Source organism: Ostrea edulis, chromosome 4 (assembly GCF_947568905.1).
Source record: "Ostrea edulis chromosome 4, xbOstEdul1.1, whole genome shotgun sequence".
Classification (NCBI taxonomy): Eukaryota; Metazoa; Mollusca; class Bivalvia; order Ostreida; family Ostreidae; genus Ostrea; species Ostrea edulis.
The window spans coordinates 18,719,984-18,745,801 of record NC_079167.1 but is presented as its reverse complement, the minus strand read 5'-3'; the positions used below and the strand labels follow the sequence as shown (position 1 = coordinate 18,745,801).

The window sequence follows — 25,818 nt, the reverse complement described above, 5'->3', positions numbered from 1 at the left end:
TCAAACGTGATCTTGCTTTATTGCAAAGTTTCAAACTTTTCAAATTCTATGTTGTTGTACAGTTATTATCTACATCATACAAAGACAGTACTTCTTTTAAAAGGGGGGGGGGGGGATGGACACGATTTAAGCTGCAAATTTGCAAATTTTATTTTTCATTTTACATGTATGGTTTACAATGCTTAACTAAATCATTCATAATGATTAACCACAATTTGAACATCAGTTGTTGAGTTACAAGTGAGATATGTCACTTATAATTCTTCATTATGTAAACAAGGCTTGTGCCATCATTTTCTTTACATATAGTTTGCTTAATAGAAAATATCATGTTTAAAACAAAATGAGATGTGTCAAACACTAGAAACTATTCAATTGTGTTCAGAATTAAGTTGTAAATTGAACATCTGCTTTAAACGAAACTTTTACTGGTATATCCAACCTATGTAAACAAACACATAACACGAACCTTGTTTACATAACAATGAAATTATGAGCTCTATTTTCCCATGGAGCTCGAAAACTGACATTCCAATTTTTTGCTGACCATCACAATTACCTTAATTAATCATTGTAAACATTAAAAATGAAAAAAATAAAAATTTGAAATTTCCCTTTTTAATCGTACCATGCGTACAACTTTATAAACTGTATATCTGTAATTACTAGGAAAATGCTGTATCCGAAATTTTCTGAAACCGATACATTTTTAAGAACTTAATTTCTAGAATGATTGGAAAAGAATGTTTTGCATTTTAAAATTTAATGGCATGATGCTCAAAATTTGAAGGAAAAAAAAACTTTTTTCGCATTGACATAACTTGATTTTACATTATGTAATTGATTAAAATCTTGTTTTGCATTGACGCAATGTACCATTTTTGTTTATACATTATGTAGTGGTCAAAAATGAAATTATATATATATATTTTCAATTATTGCAATGAATTTGATTGCCAAACCTTAAAATCTTTGTGTAATAAGCATTGATATATTGGACCGTTTTCTTTACCATATGTACATGTATTTGTAAAAGATATAAGAAGTAACTAATACCTATTGTGTACATGTATATAACAGATAGCGGTCATCCTTTAGATCAACGAAGAAGGGTAATATATAGACATGTATGTTTGTTTATGACTACTACTAACTGAACATTTTCCGTGTTATATCCACATTCTTTGTCATTAGCCACTTCCTGAAACCCAGGCTTTTAATTTGGAGATTTTATGTGCCCAATAAAAGGATGCGGATGGACATCTCAGGAGCTTGGAGAAGAATTTGCGGCTGCCCTGACCACTGCTCTTCAGATTCATAACAGGACTGCACATTCTGTACATACCCCTCCATCACCCCAAAAGCTAAAGCTGGACCCACGAACCATATGTGCTGGATGTGATCGAGATCAATGATCAGCTTTTATCAGGTAGTGAGACATGTACAAGGTCGGAATGGCCATCTCAAACAACGTACTCTCTACTGACCACTTTTACTCCTGTGATATTAGGCGTGATCTTCGTTGTGATGTTGCTACCATCGATGAGGCATATCTTAAGGGTGCAATTAAAAGACTTGATGTCGAAGATAAGAGAACATTAGTTCATCGCATGAGACTAAACAGGATGACCCAATCCCCTGGAACAGGCATCCGGTCATTCTTAGCAAGCCTTCAAGGCCAAGCTGCATTCTGTCAACGCAGGGCCAAGTGCAAGGAACCACTATGCACTCATAAGGTCGACTACAATGACAAAATTATCGAGGACAACCTTATCAGGGGTAGTGTCTACCCTGAAATCATGTCTGACTTGCTTGGAGATCCTGAAACTGACAAATCAGTGGAGGTAACAGTATCGTCCATTGCGCAGAAGGAGCAGGGTAAGGTAACTAAAGGTGCCGTGGGAGATTCTGTAGGTGCTATATGTGCTACTCGCACAACTCCAAAAACACCTACCACTCCTGGAAAAAAGTGCTGGGTATGTGTCGATCCGTCACACGGGAATAGAAATGACCACAAAGCCAGATATAAAAACTGCGAGGCCTGGACATTCACATGTGCTAAATGTGCATTTAAAGGACACTATACTACTTAATGCTGCAGGTGCACTGCTTGTGGTGCCTCGGGCCACCGCAATGCTTCATCTAAAGCCTGCTCACAGGCAACAGGTTGCAATAACCCACCTAAAGACCATACCCTATGAAGTAGCTCCAAGGACATTGACTACGATAATGCTGGTTATGTCTATGACCTATGACCAGTTGTGCACCACATAGAGCAGGGCAGACCTCAACTCGTAGATACTTCTTAATGCTAAAAAGTCTACACATAAAGTTTCTGTAGGACGCTTAGACCTTCATGTGTTCGAGGGAAAATGGATTACTCGTCCTTCCAGACTTCAACGTATGCTGTATGTGCATAAAAGGTGAAGATAACGAACAGTGATCAATCTCAAATATCTTATGAGCAATACAAATTATAGAGTTGGGCAAACGTGGACCCCTGAACACACCAGAGGTGGGATCAGGTGCATAGGCGGAGTAAGCATCCCCTGTCGACCGGTCACACCCGCCGTGAGCCCTATATCCTGATCAGGTAAACAGAGTTATCCGTAGTCAAAATCAGTGTGCCAAGAACGGCCTAACACGTCAGACAGCATTTGACCCAATGATAGGTTGCATTGACGAACTAGATAGTTGTAACGACCATAGAATTTGCGAAATGCTTACTTCAATCGAGACCCCTGTACCATCAGCTTGTTTGTCAGTATCTTGCCTCGTTTTAAAAACTGACCATACGCAGAACAAGCTCTTGCATGTGAAACTGCTGCCTGAGGATCATGCATCATTTGGACACCCCATTCTGGATACATCCAGACTTAAGCTTATCAATATATCCATGGTTGCTGATACAGGATGCCCAAGTTCAATCATCCCCATGAAGTCTACCCTCATGCTAGAAATAAAGACAGATTAACTTCTCCCGGTCAAGCTGGTGATGGGTAGGGCTATAAAAGGAGACCTTGATGTTATGGGAGCTAGCATCATGCCGCTGTCAAATACGTAGCTGGTTCCGACAAAACGACATGCATACTTTGTATTATTATACCTCAAATAAAGAATCACTAGTAAAACAGAATCTGATTGGCCGAGAAGGTCACGTGACCGTCGTGTTTGCCCTGCAACAAAACGTCGTGTTCCACCCCTTCGGATATCTCGTTTCACTTTCGTGTCCAGTTAAATGAGCAAACCCGAGTGTTCCGAATGACGCAGACAACAACAAACATGCAGCCTCGTGCATTTCCATAAATTTAATATCAAGGTAAACGAATTTTATTGTGACGTCACAATGCGTCCGAGTCATTGTACTTTGATAGTTCGTAAGGCACAAAATATGCAGGTCTCTGATATACAATTAAATCGCTTGGTTTTGGATGATAGGAAAAAAAAACAAGCAAGTAAATCAGCATTCATGGAGAATGGAAATACAAAACTGGTTATCATATCACTGTAATTCGTTGTTTGTACCTTCTAATACGTTGACAGCGCGGCGTTACTGTTAATACAATTTCAACTACATACAATGTATAGATGAGCGGACTCCAATTTCAAATACATTTTTGTAGTCTTGCTTTGTTTCGGTATAATAAACAATTTATTGCATGAATGTTCGGGAGATATGAAGATTTATTCACCCAAGAAAAATCATATTCCCCTCGGGTGTTGCCCTCGGGGAATATGATTTTTCTTGGGTGAATAAATCGTCATATCTCCCTCACTATCATACAATAAATGTATAATGTTTCTGATAATATGGAGAATTGTTTTCCTTTGTAGAGAAGTTCTTGTGTCTCTTGGAATAATCCACACATCGTTTCCAGGTACTACCCTACTACCCCACGACATTAACGCATCTGCAAAAGACTGTTAAGGTATTGTGCAGTTGACCATGATGTCAACGGGAACCACCTCACTGCCGAGGAGGTTACCCTCAGGGTTGCAGGCTACTGAGGAGCATTTAGAGGCGCCGAAGAAATGGCTTCTTGACTATCATGGAGTTAGTGTTTAATGTGTGTGAGCACCAGCCACTGCCACTTATGGAGTGTGAGCCTCTCCAACTTCATATAGATTCAAAATACCACACCTGTGGCTGTCCACAAGCCAACCCTATTTCTATTTCACCGGCAGGAAAAAGTATATGTTTACCTGGAGAAAGATGTTCGCATTGGCGTTCTCGAGCACGTCAGTCCCAATACAGCCACAATACGGTGCTCAAGGATGATTGTCACCGGCAAGGCTGGTGGTACCCCCAAGAAAGACAGTAGACCTGCAACCTCAAAATCAGTGTCCCCTTCGCCAAATTCATTATGTTCCAAACCCTTTTTATTTTGTTCCCTAAGACACAAAGAAAATAGTGACAGATACCATTTTGTGCCGATACGTGAAGAAGACAGACATTTCACACATTTATTACCCCATGGGGCCACTACAAGTACAAGGTGGCTCAACAAGGATTTTTGGACATTGGTGATGCGTATACTCAGTGCTTTGATGTCATCATTGCTGACTTCCAAAACAAGGTCAAATGTGTAGATGACACATGTGTGTGGGCAAAGTCCATTGAGGCCTGTGCATGGTTTGATCTTTGTGCAAGTAACGGCATTACACTGAATCCAGAGAAGTTTCAATTTGCGCAGGATGTTGTTAAGTTTGAAGGGCTTACAATCACTTCAACTAATACACGATCCAGTGCCAAGTTCCTTGAAGCCATCAGGAACTTCCCCACTCCCACTGACATTACGGTGCGAGAGCCTGGTTCGGACTTCTAAACCAGGGTGCATTTGCATTTGTCATAACATAAATGAAGTCTTTCCATGCTCTTTCGAAACCATCAACGCCATTCGTTTGGACAGATGAATTGGACAAGGTCTTCCACCAGTCCAATAAAATTATCATAAAGGATATGAAAAAAGGTGTGCGGTTATTTGACCCTCGTCGACCGACCTGCCTTGCCACTGATTGATCAGTTGGTGGCATTGTCTTCTGCATGATGCAGAAGTATTGCTAATGTGTGCAGAAGACTCCTGCTTGTTGCAATGATGATAAACAGCTATGTTTAGTTCGAAGCAGGTTTACACACCCAACTGAAAGCGGGTATGCTCTCGTCGAAGGTGAGGCCTTGGCAATTGTGTGTGTACTCCATCAAAACACGCTATTATGTACTGGGATTCAAGGACTTCATTGTTGCTACAGATCTCACACCTCTTCTACAGATACTGAATGATAGCTCACTCACTGACATTGATAACAGACGATTACTCAACCTCAAAGAGAAAACTCTTGGATACAGGTTCACAATCAAACATGTATCTGGGGGAAAGAACTTGAGTCCAGACACCCTATCGACAATTTGTCTGTTGCTAACCCATATGTAAACTGCAAGGCGGAACTGGCTGTGAAGACTGGACAACATATATGCTAGAGGATCCCTAGATGTAGAGAGCATTGCTGATGTATCGCCACACAATAGATCTAGAGACTAAATTTCCCCCAGCATTGATCTGATTTGGACGCCCCATCGTGATGACATTCCAATTTTGATGGGCAGATATACTCTTCCCATGATAGGTAGAAAGAACTGCTCTCACATCGTGAAACGGGACTTACTCGAGGACACTCAAGGAAACATGAAAAGTGGAATGGGCAAACTCAAAGGTTACCGCCACTGACAATATGGTATCATGTCTACTTACAAAATTTGGTTGAAAACACCCCCAGGAGATGGAAATACACTGCGGTCGTTATCGAGTTCCGTCGATATCACCTGTATGTTGTTCGAATTATGTCATGTCATGATTTGCAACCGTCAACACTTTAGAAAGTTCACCTCTTCCACAGCATGCGGACAAAGGATGTATATGTAGCACCAACTCCACTTCTGGAACAGTCCCTAGATGCGGTCCCCAAAATACCCCTCCGTCTGAGACAGCAGTGTCGAAGGTGACACCGCCTTCAGTTCTGTCACCACCACCATGTAGACCGCAGTTACCGTGTGCTCTACCGTCAAAACCCGGCTTGAGCCAATTATCTACCAGGGCATGTTCTCAGCAGCATTCCTTACAGACAGCTCTAGCGCCCAAACGTCCTAACTTTGGTCGACCGACCACACTCCTCCACCTGACGTGCCAGCTATGGAAGAGACACCACACACACACCTGTCAGGGATGCATCATCTGCGGTCCAATTGCAAGTACCACGTGTTCTTGCTCATCTTAGGTCTCATAACACAGCCCAACTCAAGAAACTTTTATCACTACAAAGACATAACCGTTGTAACAATGCCTGAATGCAAAGCAATAGTGATGAATAACAATTTTGTATGAACAGTGCATGTTTCAGAAACATTCAGTGACATTTATCATGATTCTTGTATTCTCTTTTTATTATTATTTTTATAAATTGTGTGTTTGTATTTTCCTGTGTTAGTTTTATAGGTACCATTTGGACTTTTTCAGTTTTGTGTATACCATAAAATAACTTGTCCCTGGGGGAGTAGATGACTAATAACTATATTGTATATGTATATTTCAGGTAGCAGTCATCCTTTTCCATACTCCTACATATTGAAACATGTAATGGGTTTTTCAGCACGGGGGGAGGGAGTACTTTTCTGATTATTTTGTTATTTCATTGTAACGGTATGATGCCAATATACATGTGGATGTTGTGGTGATGGAAAGAATTTCACAATTTAAATCAACAAAGAAGGAAGATATAGATGTTTGTTTAAGAAGAATATATTCAAATGGTGTTTGATGTATATATAACATAAATGTGATAAAAAAAAATTGACGCAAACTGAAAGTTCATTTCAAAGCACTCTGTGCAAATCAATGAGTGTCTACACCACATGAGAAATAGGTAAGTATCTCGTACATGGAAACTTGGGGTTCTAATGCGCAAATGCTACCCCAAAAATCTAGATTCTTTATGGATACTGTTTCTCTGCTCAAACACAATTTTCCAGTTCATTGTTTTTCAACGCTTATCTGCTGCATAATGTGTTGGTATTAGTATTTACTATGTAAGTTACAGTACTGCAAATTTAAGTGAAAATCACGAGAACAAATTAACAGGGTGTCTGTGTCAAAACCTGTTCTGCTGAATTAAGAATCTCAAGCTATGAAGAGATAGAAAACTTTGCTATTATTCACCTCGACTATGTAGTGTAGTATATCATCATGTAAGCCCAGTTTTCAGTACTTTCAGTACTTTGATTATGTAAAGTCGTGCAGCGGACATCTCAGTTAAGTAAGACAGCTGACCAAGCCAGCAACTCTTTTCTTTACATTTTACTCCATACTGGAATCTCGTATGCCTGTATGCGGTTATCCCTTATAATTATCAATTGTTTATTTATCAGTGTATATAAATTACTCTTTGGTTTAGCTGGAATTTCCTAAAGGGAATGTTGTTAATCGTATCTTCATTTTGTTATTCATTTCATATTTCATAATCATATTGCATTTTGGCTACACAATAGTCGTCATTCTATAAATAAAACCCCAAGTACGAACGCCAAACCTGCTACAAATTCAACAAATCTAGAAAACGTTTTGCCCTTTCAAATAAGAAACAAATTCTTTTCAATTTTGTGTTTGGTCTGGGCACATGTCACTACGGATCAAACAGAAAAAAATAATTTGAGTCTTCGTGATAAATGTCTTTCTTTGATTCTACAGGATGTCAATGATCACTGTCCAGAGTTCGAACCCGAAAGTTATGATAAGACTTTTCGAGAAGATTGCCGTGTTGGTTCAGAGTTGGGGAGGTAAGTCCTGTCTATTAGGATGCCCGTTCGGTGAAATGGTGTGGGCATATAGTGTTGCAGTTTTCTACTGTAATTAAAGAGAAACTGATCGGTATCATTTAAGATTGACATACAACATACAATACAACCCGTTAATGGGTCAAATTCTGTATGTTGGGTTTCATACCCATTGTTAGTCCGTTTATACACTTATATTGACTACGAACTACTGGTACTCCATTTACCTGATCAAGGTATAGGGCTCACGACGGGTGTGAACAGTCGACAGCTTTACTCCTCCTAGGCATTTGGTCCCATCTCTGATAGATCCTCGGGTCCATCTTTGCCCAATGCTCTATTTTGTATTCCTCATAGGAGTTATGAGATTGAACACTGTTCGTTTTCTTCATCTTTTTCATCTATTAGCGTGTACATTTTCACAGTGTGACTGCTACGGATGCTGATTGGTCAGCTGAGTTTGGATCGGTGTACTACTGGATCACAGATGGAAATTCAGAGAGCAATTTCTTCATCAACCAACTCACCGGTACCTTGTATTTGGCTAGTCCTTTTGATTATGAAACAACACAAGGTTACAATCTCACGGTATGTATAATGTATTTATATTGACATTGCAGTAAAACCTGTCTAATACAACATGTTCTGGGAGATAAAGTTTGTGTCAAATTAGATAAGATTCAGATTGTTCAGTGTTAATAACATGGAAGAAAGATATTTGAGAATATAGATAAGATAAAAATGCACAGTAAAACGGACTACACAGGTGTAAAATTAAACAGGTGTTAGATTATACGGGTTTCACTGTAATCAGATTGTTGATTAAGATATAACTCCAATTTAGTAAATGACATATTTTTGTTTGCTGAAGTTGTTTTATAGCAATGATGTTTGTTTTATTTACAACATTATTTTTTTTTTCTTTAAAATGTTTTCAGGTCGGTAATTATGGGAAAGTACATAACTTTATCTGACATAACTCTGGGAATTGTCTGAAATTATATCATGCCGTGAAAAAAAGAGTTTATAATCCATATATATGACTTCAAAATTAGTCAATAAAAGTAAATGTGCTGAAAGGACTTCAGTATACATGTAGAAAATGTGCCGGAATAAAGGTTTTAACTGGAATTTTTATTTTCTCCAGATAACTGCATCAGATTCAAGAGAGCTAAATCAACCCGGAGTTAATGCATCGTTTGTCCTCCATGTTACAGATGTCAACGATAACAAACCAGAATTTTCACATGGTACATGTATATAACGTAACTAGATATATTACTGTAAAAATAGTGCTTCTATCAACTATATATTCATCATGCAAAAATGTCTATAGTCTAAGCATCCTCCTATTTAAAAAAAATCTGATTCAAATTTGATGAGATGAAAATGAGGTACCTTTCTGAGAGGTAAAATGTTTTATTTTGATGAGATAAAAATTATTTATCTTTCTGACAGTCAAACCATTTTATTTTGATGAGATAAATATGAGCTACCTTTCAGACAGATGAAACCTTTTATCCCCTATATCATGTGACATGGAAATCTGACTTGAAATAAGTGATATTGGGATAACAAAATATAATATGCAAGCTACGTAATGTTCAAAATATAGATCTGACTTGAATCTACATTTTTAAAATTATGGAGTTTTGTGTGTCTGTTAAAAACTATGGACATATTGGACTCTTGTGTGTCTGTTAAAAATTGTGGACATATTGGACGTTTGTGTGTTTTAAAATTGTGGACATATTGGACGTTTGTGTGTTTTGAAATTGTGGACATATTGGACGTTTGTGTGTTTTAAAATTGTGGACTTGTGGGCATCACCCTCGCATTTGATGTATTTCTGTTTAAAATGTTGACAAATTGAATATGTGTCAATTAAAATTGTGGACATATTGGATCTGTGTTGTGAAAGCTGAAGATAACGAAGGGTGATCAATCTCATAAATCCCATAAGCAATGCAAAATAGATAGTTGGGCAAACACGGACCCCTGGACACACCAGAGGTGGGATAAGGTGTCTAGGAGGAAACTGTTAAAATTGTGGACATATTGGACTTGTTTGTTAGTTTAAATTGAAACCAGCATCTTAAATTTGTCTGTGCCTGTTAAATTTTGGACATATTCGACTTGTTTGTTTAGATTGTAAACATATTGGATCTGTCTGTGTCTGTTAAAATTGTTGACGTATTAACTTGTGTTCTATCAAACCACTTAGACCTTTGTGTCTATTGTTGACTTATTGTAAACTTACATTATTCCTAAATTCTTATTTTTTCTTCCCAGAGTCAGCTAAATTGTTATAGTAGGAAACAGATATTTTGTTCAGATCAATTTATTACATTGAAAAGGGTTAGGAAAATATCAAGCAAGACTACAATTGCACATAATGATATGTACGCTAGCATATTCGTGTAGTTCAAATTAGATTCTGTGCGAAGAGTTTTTCACATCCTCCAGCAGAGAGATGGTGGGACCAATGAAAGGTGAAGATAACGTAGTGTCCGAACTCATAACTCCTATAAAGGTGAAGATAACGAACAGTGTCCAATCTCATAACTCCTATACGGAATACAAAATCAGGAGTTTGGTAAACGCGGGCTCCTGGGTATATCAGAGGTGGGATTTGGTGCCTAGGAGGACTGGTTTATTACTAGAGGTGGGATCAGGTGCCAAGGGGGGGGGGGGTTGGTTTATAAACATGTTGGTTTTAGGGCGGAATGTTGGCTTATATAAAAAAAAATGCACCACTGTCGTACAATTTAGTTAAGCAGTAGTCTAGTGTATATTACTCCGTCAACTTGATCTAAATATATATGCAGAGAACACGACGGGTGTGACAGGTCAATAGGAGGTGCTTATTCCCCCTCGGCACGTGATCCTGCCTCTGTACCGCTCTTATTTTTGTATTCTTTATTGGAATTATGAGATTGATGACTGTTTTATATCTTCACCTTTTTTCATCTACACATTTGATCAAATTTATTTAGATAGCACAGGTTCTGATTTGATGAAATTTTCTTACATCTTTGAACTAGAGTTTTAACTTGTAAGAGTGATAAGGAAGCATTAGGAATTATGTAGTGAGTACGATCGTACAATGTCAGCCTAGAGTGTTGATGGTTGTCCAGTGACATACCTTGCCTTATTTTTAATTTCGTCTTATTTTTTTCCAGAATTTTTATATATATATTTTATTTGCAAGCATACAATTTTGGTTGGGATAAAATATCCTAGGATATTCCCACTTATTCCTCACCTATGGTGCCAGGGGCCCATTGGATTGGATGTATTTCTTTATTAATTACATACGTATATATATATATATAATCCAAATAGAAAGAGTTGATATCACACAGTCAAAATAATTCAATAAAAAAATCAGGAAAATATACAGTTCCAAAATATATATTCACTAGCGCTTTCTGGATTTTAACATCCATCCTCAGGTGAATACAAATTTTAAATAATGAATACAAAGTTGTTTATCTTAGAGACGTCTATTGTGACGTCATGACGTCATGATAGTCTTTGCGAGGAGGGAATACATACATGACGTCATAATACAAAAAATTCGGGAAAGGTGACTTGGACAAAATAAGCATGAACATTAACATGATAAAAGTTGATGAATTAAGAGGTTTAACAATCAGAATTGATTAAAGTTTGTTTAGTTTAGGAGAAAACAGTTTAATGAAATAATTTTCTTTAGCAAGTCTCATGGATGTTGATTCTGTTTTAAGTTTATAAAATGGAAATACGCTGTAGTTGCCTCTAGCACAGTTGTCAAAGTGTTCGCTGCATGGGGTATTTCTTGTACTGGGATCGTTAATTTGTTGGCGATGGACACGCATCCTCGCTGTTAGTTGTGTTCCGGTTTGTCCAATATATTCCTCGCCACACCCGTTGCAAATAATGCAGTATAGTAAGTTTTTCGACTTGCATGACATGTTATCATTTACAGTAAAATATTTTCCGCATTTAAAAGTAATAGAAGGTCCTGTTTTTAAGAAAATGAATATATAAGACATATATATGCGCATACATATAGATATACATCCATATACATAAATTCGATATTCATAATACTATATCAAATATATACAAAAATGGTAGAGATATTTTTCAATAAGCCATGCTGCCTGTGGGGAACAGCCTTAAACACACAATGTCCATATTTTCCCCTTCAGGCAGCGCTACTGAAGGACAGACCCCTTCAGATAGTCTGACTAGTTTTTATTATTATCATCACAAAGTCATATAAATATCATAGAACCATTTATAATTGAAGTTGAAATTCAGTGTTTTATAAGTCTAGCTCATATTGGTACATTAAGTTTGTTTTTACAAAATAAGAAATGTCATTGATATTTTCTTCTTTATTTTCATATCTTAACTTCATCTTTATTTTATATATGCAATAAGCTGTATAAATTATGATAATAAATTTATTGAAGTGGTAGTTTTATTTTCTTCATGAAAAATCCCAATGCAGCATGTTTCCATTTTAAATTAAATTTCAAATGATTTTCTAATTTTTTCCATATTAATTGTACGTTTCTACACTCAAAGATTAAATGTTTTGTGTCTTTGAGTTTTTAGCAAGACGGGCATTGATTAAATACATTCTTATTCCATTTGTGAACAGATTAAAAGTAGATTTTGTAAGAGTTTGTAATTAAATTCTGTTAATTGCTTGTCTTTGATTTTAATGATTTTTGACTGATAGATATTTGTTTTGTTTTCTTTAAAATTGAAATTGAAGCTTTTTGCTCACAATCTCTCACAGTAGGGTTTAATAAAGATTTTTTGATAAATATATCATATATTGGTTTGCTATTTATCAAGTTTAGGGGTATTCTTCTCTTGTTTTCTAATAAAATGTTACTTTGGTTTCTTATGTTTATATAGACTCCTTTTGAAGTATCGTGATATATTTGGACAGGATTAAAAACATTTTTCAGTGTGTTATATTCGCAAATCCAGTTAGACTTGTTGACAAGAATATTGGAAAAATAATTGATATCATGAAAATTTCCGTTTTCATCAAACAGGTCTTTAATGTATAAAATTCCACTCTTTATCCAATCTGTGTAGAGAAGAAGTTTACCATTAAATAGAGTCAAGTTGTTTAACCATATAGTTTGAGACAATACTTCAACGTTAGTCATCTCTTTTATTTTATGTGTTTTACATTTGCATTCATTCAATGTACTGAGTACTTCGCAGTAAAATATTGGTAATGATTTGAAAATTTGCTTTATTTCATCAGCGCTGGTTGTATTTGTCTTTATGAGATATTCGGATGTAATGAATCTTTTAAGAATACACGAATTAAAGAAAGATTTTAAAGATGATTGTTTTTCATTGAAAATTCTTGTTACCCAAGCAGCCTTGAGTGCTTTTAATTTACAATCAATATCAACAATACCTATTCCTCCTTCATCTTGTTTTCCAATTAAAGTATATCTTTTTATCCTTTCTCTTTTGCCTCATAGGAAATTGAAGATTGTTTCCTTTATTTTTTTATGGATTCTTTTCTTGGAGATTGCAATATAGTTGCACTATAGTATAATTGTGTTAATGCTAAAGTATTGATTACGGTACATTTTCCATATAAGGTTAATTTTCTTGTGTTCCACATTGTAAGTCTTTCTTCTAGTTTATTAATTTTTTCCGTCCAGTTTTTATTGTAACATTGATTAGCATCATGATCTATATATATTCCTAAGCATTCAACGGGTGCATTGGTGATATTGATATCATATAATTTATCATATCTGTGTTTCAAAGGACCTAATAGTATTCCTTCAGATTTATTTTTATTGAGTTGCACTCCTGATACCGGACCAAAGTGTTCAATTATTTTAATGACTTTTTCTATAGATCTGATATCCTGCAAAAAGAAAATGTGATGTGTCGTCTGTATGTTGAAGTATTTTTATTTCATTAGTCGTAAGGTCATTACTAAAGCCTTTAACCTCTGGTGAATTGTGATTTTTTTTCGACATTATTTCTACGATAAATAAAAAAGCAATGCTGAGATTGGACATCATTGTCGAATGCCTTTGGTCATTTTACAGGTCCTAGACATCCATCCATTATACGTCCTCTTATTGTATGTGCGGTTTTTCAAAGACAGACCTAGTGTCCTATAGTATGTATGGTTGACCAATGACATATCTTATCAAATGCTACCTGACTTGTTTCATACCAATTGTTAGGAAATGACAGAACTAATGTCCTATAGTACATGTATGTACGGTGTTCCAATGACAGAACTAATGTCCTATAGTATGTACGGTGATCCAATGACAGAACTAATGTCCTATAGTATGTACGGTGATCCAATGACAGAACTAATGTCCTATAGTATGTACGGTGTTCCAATGACAGAACTACTGTCCTATAGTATGTACAGTGTTCCAATGACAGAACTAATGTCCTATAGTATGTACGGTGTTCCAATGACAGAACTAATGTCCTATAGTATGTACGGTGTTCCAATGACAGAACTAATGTCTTATAGTATGTACGGTGTTCCAATGACAGAACTAATGTCCTATAGTACATGTATGTACGGTGTTCCAATGACAGAACTAATGTCATATAGTACATGTATGTACGGTGTTCCAATGACAGAACTAATGTCCTATAGTATGTACGGTGATCCAATGACAGAACTAATGTCCTATAGTATGTACGGTGTTCCAATGACAGAACTAATGTCCTATAGTATGTACGGTGTTCCAATGACAGAACTAATGTCCCATAGTATGTACGGTGTTCCAATGACAGAACTACTGTCTTATAGTATGTACGGTGTTCCAATGACAGACAATGACATACCTTGGAAACTACTGTAATTGGTAGACCGGTGACAGAGTTTGGCTTAATAATGGATCACTATATAGGAATATTGTGTGTTAACAGCAAGGTGAATATGGTCATTGTTGTGGCTCATTAGGGTTCTTTTTAAAGACCCCAAACGACCGTAAAGTTTCTTCACGGATCACTGGAGGTGGGCGGAGCTCATCTATGGTCATTGTTATTTACCTGGATATTACCTGGCCAAGAGACCAGAGTGTTGTGTATACTTTTGATATACACAGGAAGTGTCTCAGGGCCGTCTGCAGAGTTGCTGTGGTCATAGTCTTTGCATAATGGTTTTATCCCAAACGATAGCCGACATACAGTCTACACCCACCCCCTCCTTCTTTATCTCTTACTCTCATTCATCGGCTCAATGAATTATCTATGAGTTTAGAGCTATCATAAATTAATTATATAAATTGTTTCAGTAGGTTACAAGTTTTAGAAATTAATGTGCAAATCATTGTTTGATTTTTGATTTTGTAGTTTATATAGTTTATAAAACATGTATATAGGGGAGAAAAATACAATTGTATTAGAATCGCATTGTTCAGGGACTTTCAAAAACTTAATTACGAGAAAATAACAATTGTGTATAGTTTAAAGCTATCAAAACTCTGGTATATTGGGCATCCTCAAGATCTAAAGAAAGCCGGTAAGAATTGGCTGTTATTGTTAAATATTGTCAAAACACCTCTATTAGGTAGCGGCAGACCATAGTCTCTGCAGATGTCACTCCATCCGAGATAAATCGTTAAATGTTTGATTGACAGGCGGCTTGTCATTGATTACGATACCGGCAAAATTTGGGGGTGTTAACTTAAAATTGGGTCATTAAAGAAATGTTTCCTTATTTGTCACTGTGTGATGTCACCACAGTAGGAAATGTACGATTTCTGTTGGATCATCTCCAGACTATAGCCAATAGTAGAAACATGTGAAATCAGTGTTTTGTCATTTTGCTGTAAAACCATCCAGCTGAATATGCTATACAGTGTTCCTATTTCTGATTACCCTAGCTATCTAACTCTGCAGGACGTAGGTTTCATATTTTAGCCAAGTGAAATGTCATGGTCATAACTTGTTTTGCTCAAGGTCGTATATGAAAGGAAACCTGGATACACTTTGTTTGTATGAGTACATTCAGGGAATATGAATTTCACAAACAATGTTATATTCGTCTTATTGACTATAACTGACAATTAAGTTGATAAGTTTGAAGATTTTTTATCCACTGATTGTCACAATTGAAGCTAATTTGAAATTTAGATAGTTTGATATTAAACAGCAATTATATATTGAAATTGGAAATTCTGAACCCCCGCTATTTGTTGCAAAGTTATATTTCTTCAGATTTTGGATTTCGTCATACACTATTACCATTGTAATGTATTTTGCTGTAAACTATTACCAGTGTAATGAATTTTGTTGCAGACCATTACCAATGTAATCTCGAAGAAAACAGACATGGACAATTTAACTGTTTTGTAAAGGCTGAGGATGGAGACGGGACAAATCAGTTCAATAAAATTGTTTATCAGCTACAGGAACCCTCATACAATGTAAGTTTGACATTGTTCTGTTAACAAAGTATGAGTTAGATACAGCACAGGATAAAAACCAACTAAGGAGCTAGTGCCTGTTTATACATAATTCATGACCTTTTGAAATATAGTGCCTTCTCTATACGTCACACTCTCAGTACATGGATAATTATCATCAACTCTAGAATATAACTTTGTAGTATTAATTGTGTTTAATGTTGAATATGCATTTATAGTAATAATTCCTGATGATGTCAAATAGCGCAAAACCCACAGTACTATTGAATATTGAGAATGTATGAATGATTGTACATGTATAGTTTAAGCGACATTTACGTGCTTCATTATCTAGTTTACAATCAACAGTACCGGAGAAATAACAGTTGATCGACCGATTGATTTCGACGTTGGAAATCACAGCTTTAATCTGACTGTGAAGGCCATGGACAAAGAGAATTCTAGTTTCAATAGGTCTCTCGTCTTTTCAAATAATTGCAGAACTGTAGCTGCCTGAAAAATATTGGAACGAATCAGAGATCTTCAGATCCACCCCTTACAAAAACTTCGATTTATAGCGCATAAAGGGGTCCGCATTGTTGAGGCCTTATATTACTTTATTCGTGCATCACCGTCTCATAAATTTCATATTGAAAAATTCCTAACATATTTTCCTACTTATTTATGTGTCCATAAATACCTTGAATATTCATTAAAGTTTCCATACAACCTGAAAACTCGCAGCTTGTAATGATTTCGTTCGTTGGCGTAGCCATGTTAATTAGCCAGTTAATTCGAATCCCGGTTCATTTCCATACGGATACAATAACGTCCAAATGTGAACTAATGTCCCCACAAATATTTTAGTAAAATGTTTTAGATAATAAATCATCCCAGTTCAGTTAAATAATAACCATTCAGATCTATTTGAAGCTGTGAGTTTTCGGGTCATATGAGGCTTTGATGAATATTTCAAGGTATGTTTAGGCACATGTATAGTAGGGAATTATGTTAGGTATTTTTCATATTAAATATATGAGACGGCATTACAAGAATGCAATGATATGAGGCCTCAACCGTGGGCATCTTTTTGTGCGCCGTAAATCGAAGGTCTTTATAAGGGTAGATCTGTAGCTCTCTAATCCGTCCCGATATTTTTTTCAGACAGCTACTTTTCGAGTTTTATTTATAGTCTTATGTGCCACCTTAACTAAATTGAATTAATGAATCAAAACAATATCACAAGTAAAGGAAATCAATATTCAGAAAATTTGTTTTATCATTGATAAAATATAGAAAGTGAAAAATGAATATTTCAGCATATGTAACGTGACAGTCTTAATCTCTAATATCAACGATGAAAGCCCCGTATTCCAGAACAAGAACTATAAATTTAACGTGGCGGAGAATCAACCACAAGGAACTGTGGTAGGGATGGTGAAAGCTGAGGACAAAGATTCGAACCAGCTGCAATACGAGATCGAGGGGACCAAGGGTATGTCTTGGCTAGCTCTGGTTGATCTTCTGGTATTTTTTAAAAAAAAAATCTTTTTAGGTCAGATTACAGTACACCACTAACATCATCTTCACTGTATATAGGTAATGGGGAAGATGGGGGTATAAAAGGGAGGTAACGAAAAGAAGAAAGAAGGAAATGGGGAGGGAATCGTGGGGGAGGGCATGAAAGGAAGGAGAAGATAAGAGGAGAGAGAAAATAAGGGGAAATGAGAGAAAAGGGGAGGGAGAGAAAAGAGAGGGAGAGAGAGGGTAGGAAGAGGAAGAGATGACCCCATCCACTTCCATCTCAAATTCTCTTTCCAGAGTGCTGTGATTGCTGAGAACTAGACAGTCTCTGAATTTGATGGCAATTAAGATATATCACAATAGTCAAATCTAAAGAAATGTTCTAGCCTGACTGTATTTCCTTGTATCTAAGTAAACATGCAAAAACATACCGTTGACATTGGTGAGTCATTGATCCAGAGAAATCGACGTTATCCTGGAATGCTTCTAATAACGCTTTATATATATATATATAAAGCACAGAAAATTTCACTTTATTTGGATACCCACTTCCGCCCCTACCCAGCATGTAACCAGCGCGCTAGATCGCTCGACCATCTAGGCAAGTCGAGCGGTCTAGCGCGCTGGTTACATGCTGCTAGGAGAGTTCTGTAGGTCGTGAGTTCAACCACGGGTAGGGGCGGAAGTGGGTATCCAAATAAAGTGAAATTTTCTTTATATTAAATATTTCTTCACTTAGGGCAGTTATGTTCATTTAAGAGTTCATTGCTATTTCTGTGCTTTATATATATATATATATATATATATATATATATATATATAAACCAGGGTCGAGGCCTCTGCTGGTGGACTGTTAGTCCCCCAGGGTCTCTACAGCCCAGTAGCTAAGTACTTCGTTACTAGCTTGAAAATACGGATGTATATTTAATTGCTGTTATAAAATTTAGAAATTCATTTCAAAATTAAGGATTATCTCCCTCATGCATAACTCTTATCCTTGGACGAATTTGGCTCCACTTTTTTGGCACGATGTTTTTGGCTATATTTAGCTCTAAAACTTCATAATTATTTCGGATTTCAAACATTTCGGTTGAGCATCACTGAAGAGACATTATTTGTCGAAATGCGCATCTGGTGCATCAAAATTGGTACCGTACAAGTTTTACACACACACACACACACACACACATCCACACACACACACACACACACACACACACACACACACACACACACACACACACACACACACACACACACACACACACATATATATATATATATATATATATATCACGGCGGGCGTGACCGGTTGACAGGGTATGTTTACTCCTCCTAGGCACCTGATCCCACCTCTAAAGTATCCAGGCTTTCGTGTTTGCCCAACTCTCTGTTTTGTATTGCTTATAGGAGTTATGAAACTGATCACTTGTTCGTTATCTTCACCGTTCATATATATATATATATATATATGTGTGTGTGTGTGTGTGTGTGTGTGTGTGTGTGTGTGTGTGTGTGTGTGTGTGTGTGTGTGTGTGTCCCTATTAATTCGCAAAATGCGGCGGTTGAGATCCCTCAGATAACTTGCTGAGGATTCTAGCAGTTCAATATATACATATAAATGATTGAAGTAACGTATTTACAATTTTATTAATCAATTATGTACAAATCCCGGCTCTTGACTTTACTGTCGCGGCTCTGTTTGGCTCCCGGCTCTTGGCTCAATCCGGCTCTCGTAACTCGGCTCACTCTGGCTCCCGGCTCTTACAACGCGGCTCAATTGGCTCTTTTGAGTTCCAGCTCTTACAGCTCGAGTTTTGATTATTACGATTAATTAAAACAAGAAAGACTTGTTCAGTCACGTCTGATTTTAATCAAAAGAAATAAACAATATGAATATTACCTTTTATCTACGGTACTGCCGATCTTCTCACTCTGGAGTCAAGTGCAAAAATGATTTTGAATCCACCGCCTCGCTTCTTTATATACCCTTTAGCGAGACTAACGCCACCTAACGGTCATACTCTAAAATTAAATCCCACACGATCGGAATATCTTTCTCCGGATCGTCTCATTACCCACGCCTCAAAATTCATGCGACCTCGCATGATATCTATATCTATATATTTTCTTTTTTTTAAAAAGGCATATAAAATTAGCTATCTGCTTTTATGAGCATAAATTCCACAATATATATGAATATAACTTTCTCTCAAAGGTTCATTTATATCTTTATTCAAATCAACAGTATTTCTCTCAGTTCTGTTTAACCGCAGAACTATATGAAAATTCACAATTCAAACTATGTTCTCCTTGAACACGAATTAACTCTCTCATGCCTATCTGATATCATAATTCTCTTATTTATCTTCCTCAATCATAACAATATGTTCAATGTCTTTGTCACCCTCTTTCCACTTTGTAATGGTCCACTCGACCTTATGCACGCTCCTCCCTTCTGTCTGAGTACCTGTTTCCGTCAAATGTGGTCTTTTAATAATAGGTCGGGCAGGAACTCCGGTAGAAGATGACAGAGGTTCCTTCCGTTTTGGAGTTGTGACCGGTATGGGTGAAGTTGGCTTTCTCAGTACCCTTCCAACGTGTAAAGGGTTCTTTGCTGCTTCTGCCTCCGCGCTCAGCTTTTCATCCTTTCTAATGACGGTTACCTCCCCTTCAGATTCTGTTTCTGAAATTTCCCCTAATATACTCCGCAAATCTCCACGATCAGCATTCTCCCAGTCATCATCTGAAAGTTTTCTTCCTTCTATTGTGTCTTTAGATCCATTTGGCTTCTCCGAAACTGATGGCAGAGCTGATTCTGTCATACCCATCTCCTTTCCATTATCGCTCTGAGAAGCATTGGACAACGAAGTCGTAACTTTCTGTTGTTCCAAATCAAAATGTCTCTTCTTGTGTCTGTTGAGGTTCCCCAGCTTATTAGTACTAAAACTGCATTCAACCCGATCACAAAGATATTTTTGTCCATCTGTTTTAGTCCACATTCAGTAATGTGCTTTGTGATCTCCACCATATCAAAGCTCCTAAACCTGCACATGGGACACTTGTGTTCTTTACGTGGAGTTAACTTTGTTTGAGGCATCTTCTGAAAAACATTAGAAAAAAAATACATAAAGAGCGTTACTACTTGGGGAATGTATAATATTTGTGTTACTGCATTTTGATAAAGGAAAATAATAAAATGGTTGCTATGTATATATATATAGATCGACAATGTAGTCTCCCAAATATTTCGGCCTACGCTGTTTTCGTTTTCCCCGAGCATTTTCTTGATCATGCTCATTGCCTTTTTCAAAGAGCTTTGTATTTTCTTCACTGGCATCATCTGTCACTGAACAAGTAGTATCAGCAACTACTTGGCTTTCACCTCTCAGAAGTTGAGGATGCTTCATTCTCATACGGTCTACATGTATGATTTGAAATTTCCCATACGCACCACAGTTTACTTTGTAGGTCACTTCTGAACACTTGTCTTCCACTACAAAGGGTCCTCGCCAAAACTGAGTCAACTTAGGAGACTTCCTAACTGCATATCGTGGGAAGTGTACATAGACTTCATCTCCGTTTTTAAAGGTTTGCCAATTTAATCTTGTGTCATAAAGGCTCTTCTGCCTTAGCATGGAACCGATGGCATTTTCCCGCACTAATGAATGCGCCAATTCCAGCTTTTCCTTCAGTTCCCAAACCCACTGTTGAACAGGTATTTCTTTCATAGCTGGTGGCATCTCAAACGCAATGTTAAGAGGTGTTCTGACCTCTCTTCCCAACATTAAATAATTGGGGCTGAATTCAGTGGACTCGTGTTCCACTGACCTATATGCCATCAGCACGTATGGTAACAGGTCGTCCCAGTTTGATTGGTATTTATCAACCAGAGTCTTTAGCATTGTCAACAGAGTTTTGTTAAATCTTTCCACGAGACCATCACACTGAGGATAATAGGGACTTGTTCTGGTTTTCTTAATGTTCAAAATTTTACACATTTCAGTGAAAATCTTTCCCTCAAACTGTTTGCCTTGGTCTGGGTGAATGGACACAGGCACTCCAAACCTTGATACCACTTCCTGAACCAACAACGAAGCAATGGTGATTGTCTCCATATTAGGCATTGAAAATGCTTCCACCCATTTGTAAAATAATCACAAATAACAACTATATACCGGTTGCCATTTTCTGTTTGGGGAAGCTCGCCAACTATATCCAGAGCTATTCTCTCCATTGGCATTCCGGCTCCCAATGTTTGCATTGGATCTCTTTTGTTTTGGGTTAGTTGCTTGGACCTGCAGCATACTTCACATCCTTTAATGTAATGTCTCACATCTCTTTGCAATCCGGGCCAGTAGAATTTCTGTCTGATTTTGCTCAATGTTTTCCTGACCCCTAGATGCCCAGACGTCTTGTGGTCATGACAATAATCAAGGACTTTGCGCCTATTCGAAAATGGAATGACGGCTTGAAGTGTGATTCCTTTTTCATCTACCCATTTCCTGTATAATATTTCATCTTGAATCTCCAAGGATTGTCTTTGCGCCCACAGTGATTTCGACATAACACCACTGTAACTTAAATCGTTTTGTGTTGGTTTGGTACTACTTTTGAGCCATATCTTTACGAGGTTTATCTCTTTATCATTCTTTTGCAAACATGCTAATGAAAGTCCGTCATCATTGCCATTTTGTTCACCACTAGTGTTGGCATTTTCATTTGCAGAAACAGTCCGTACATGTTTTTGATTCTTTTGGTCTTCTGTAGACCGAGCAGATTTCTCACAGCAAGGATCATCTTTACTCTTACTGCAGTGGCGTCTGCTGAGTCCATCAGCATTTCTGTGTTGAGATCCTGGGCGGTGCTGTATTGTCATGTCGTACATGCTCAGAATTTCGATCCAACGAGCAAGCTGACCTTCTGGTTCTTTAAAATTGAGGAGCCACCTCAATGAACCATGGTCTGTAGGAATTCTGAACCTTCTCCCATACAAATAGTGTCTGAACTGTTTCACAAAATAGACAACAGCAAGCAGTTCTTTCTTAGTTACACAATATTTTCTTTCAGACTTGCTAAGTGTCCTACTTGCATAGGATATGACTCTCTCAGACTCTCCCTGTTTCTGAGAAAGAACAGCTCCAATAGCCGTATCACTAGCATCGGTGTCGACTATGAAAGTCTGGTTAAAGTCTGGAAAAGCAAGAATTGGAGCACTGATCAAATGTGCTTTCAACTAGTCGAAGGATGACTGGCATTCATCTGACCATTGAAACTTCACCTCTTTGTTTGTCAGTTTGTGTAGTGGTTTAGCTGTTTTACTAAAATCTTTAACAAATCTCCGGTAATAACCACACAATCCGAGGAACGATTTTACGCCTTTTACAGAGGTTGGCTCAGGCCAGAATTTGATGGCTTCTACTTTCTTGGGATCTGTAGTCACATCTGATTCGGAGATAATGTGTCCCAAATAATCAACCTGCTCACCATACAAAGTGCATTTTCTTACCTTTAACTTCAGTCCAGCAGTGTGGAGACGGTCAAATACTTTCTGAAGAATATTTGTCATTTCCTCAAAGATTTTGCCAAAGACAATAATGGCATCTAAGTATATGAGGCATATCTCCCACTGAAGTCCACATAAGACAGTTTCCATAAGCCTTTCAAAAGTTGCGGGTGCGTTACAAAGCCCAAAAGGCATTACTTTGAATTGGTATAGGCCTTTGTTAGTGATGAACGCAGTTTTTGGTCTATCGTCAGGCTCCATCTCGACTTGCCAGTAGCCAGACGAGAGATCCAGAGTTGAGAACCAACGTGCTCCAGATAAGTGATCGAGTGTCTCATCAATCCTTGGTAGAGGATAGGCGTCTTTGACAGTGATGTCATTCAACTTTCTGTAATCTACACAGAAACGAACGCTCCCATCTTTCTTCTGTACAAGGACAACTCCTGACGCCCATGGACTTGCCGACTTTTCAATGACATCAGCCTTAAGCAACTGACTATCTATGTATCGTTTCCAATGGACTGGAGTTCTTCGGAGGGGTTTTCGTATAGGAACCTTTGAACCTGTGTTGATAGAATGTTTAATTACATCAGTTCTACCAAAATCCTTGTCATCTTTTGCAAATAAGTTAGCATTGCGCAAGAGCAAAGATTTTAATTCTTGCTTTTGATCTGAGCTGAACCTTCCGCTTGATCGTTGTAATAGCTCCTCCAAAGCTGGTGAAAGTTCCTTTGATGACTCTGAGGGAGTTCCCATTTCTCCAACAACACATTGTACAGGAGTCAACTTCGCTACTATGGTTCCTTTGTAGATAGTCTGAACAACAAAACTAGGGTTCATGAACCTGACAGGTACTGACTCTTTAGTGGCGACAAGCACTTTGCCAATTATACCTTTCTCTGATTTCAAAAAGTGTTCATCCCCTTCTATCAATGCAATACCATCAGTTATTTGTTCTTTGTTAGAGGTGCACACATCGCAGCTTGTAACAATTTCTGATATGGGTGGTATTTGGACTGTAGCTGCTGTAGCAATGCGATAGCATCCTATATATCCTTTCTTTACGAGTGGAATGGGTGTTCCATCAATCCGTAATTCCATGGCACTCATATCAATGACACATTTATTCTTTATCAGAAAGCCTAATCCAAGGATCGCGTTCACTGACAGATTCGTAACAATGGCCATCGTGTTGTATACAACACCATTGATCATAAACGGGGTTTTTCAACTGTCCATGCGTAATCAGAGGATCTGAATTCGCTTGCAGTACAGGCGCATTTACCTCTCGCAGCATATCTGTGGAGCCATTTCCGTAAATTCTATTAAATGCCTGTTTTGATAAGAGAGACAATGTAGCTCCTGAATCAACTAAAAGGTGAAGTTCGAGCTCATTAACATATTCTTTAATGAATATTCCCCCTTCTCCACTAACACCAACTCTTCCGGGAGGATTTTGCGGATTTAACTGCTCTGTTTTGCCAGATGTGTTTTGCAATGAGCTTGGTGTTGCAGAGCTGTTTGGTCTTACTGTCTTAGAGCGGTATTCTTTCTTTATGTGACCTTTCTTGCCACAGTTATAGCACTCTATATCTTTTCACCAATTAGAATCTCTTAGAGTCTCTTTCTCTTAGTTCTTTCAGCTCCCGTGTGATTGTAGACATTGTTCTCTGGAGTTCTGTGATTGTGTCATTTACTTTACACAATTCGTCGGCTACTGTACCAGACGAATTTTGTCCAACGGCTCTTATCAAAGAATTAGTACCCCCAATTCTTTGTTCAGTTTTCAAGAAAGCCTCTAATTCGATAGCATGTCTCAATGCCTCATTCAAATTCTTTGGTCTTGCCTGTTTAATACGCAATCGCATATCTGAAATAGCAAGTGCCTCAATGAAATGATCCTTGGCAAGACTCTCTTTTACATCTGCAGGAACTGTAGGGTATGCCAGATTTACCAGACGTCTAATATGCTGTCCTAACTCTGGAATGGATTCCGAAGCTCTTTGTCTGCGCTCTCTCAACTGCGTTCTGTATAAATCTATTTGATCTGGTGGAGCGAATCTATCATCCAAAGCAGATACAAGCTCATCATAGCTCATTTCCCTACCATCATATATGTTTCCGAGAATACCTTGTGCACTTCCTCTTAAGTATGGTTCCATGTAAAAATCAGGCAGGGGGTGATAAGTCGACCGTCAGGGATCGAGCCGATACTTATATATATAGTAATATTGTTTATAGGAAATCATTCGGTGATAATATTTTTTTCATATGACGCACCTTCACAGAGCTGTGTTACTAAAAATAGAATACCCATGTTTTGACCAAAATTGACTCATAAAAATGCTATATATTCTTAAAGGTTTTGTTAAATGAAAAGATCATACATTTTCAAATGGCTTATATAAAATGAAGAAGAAGGCTACTGTTTACGAATTTCTGTTGTCATAGTGAGTATTTGTTATGTGTTACCATGGTAACTGTTTCTGTAGTTAACGAAAGGATTTTCTAACGGAAAAACATTCCAACTTTAAGACCATTTT

At 37.4% G+C, this 25,818-nt stretch overlaps 1 protein-coding gene across 1 annotated transcript in view; it reads left to right on the top strand.

The window, feature by feature from the left end:
• LOC125670462 (protocadherin Fat 4-like) overlaps window positions 1–25,818 on the top strand; it is a 249,559-nt gene that overhangs the window by 103,749 nt on the left and 119,992 nt on the right. The window contains exons 24-29 of the mRNA XM_056161239.1: window positions 7,740–7,828; window positions 8,251–8,413; window positions 8,973–9,075; window positions 16,139–16,266; window positions 16,601–16,719; window positions 17,565–17,740. Coding sequence (XP_056017214.1) covers window positions 7,740–7,828; window positions 8,251–8,413; window positions 8,973–9,075; window positions 16,139–16,266; window positions 16,601–16,719; window positions 17,565–17,740 — 778 coding nt within the window. The remainder of the gene's footprint in view (window positions 1–7,739; window positions 7,829–8,250; window positions 8,414–8,972; window positions 9,076–16,138; window positions 16,267–16,600; window positions 16,720–17,564; window positions 17,741–25,818) is intronic.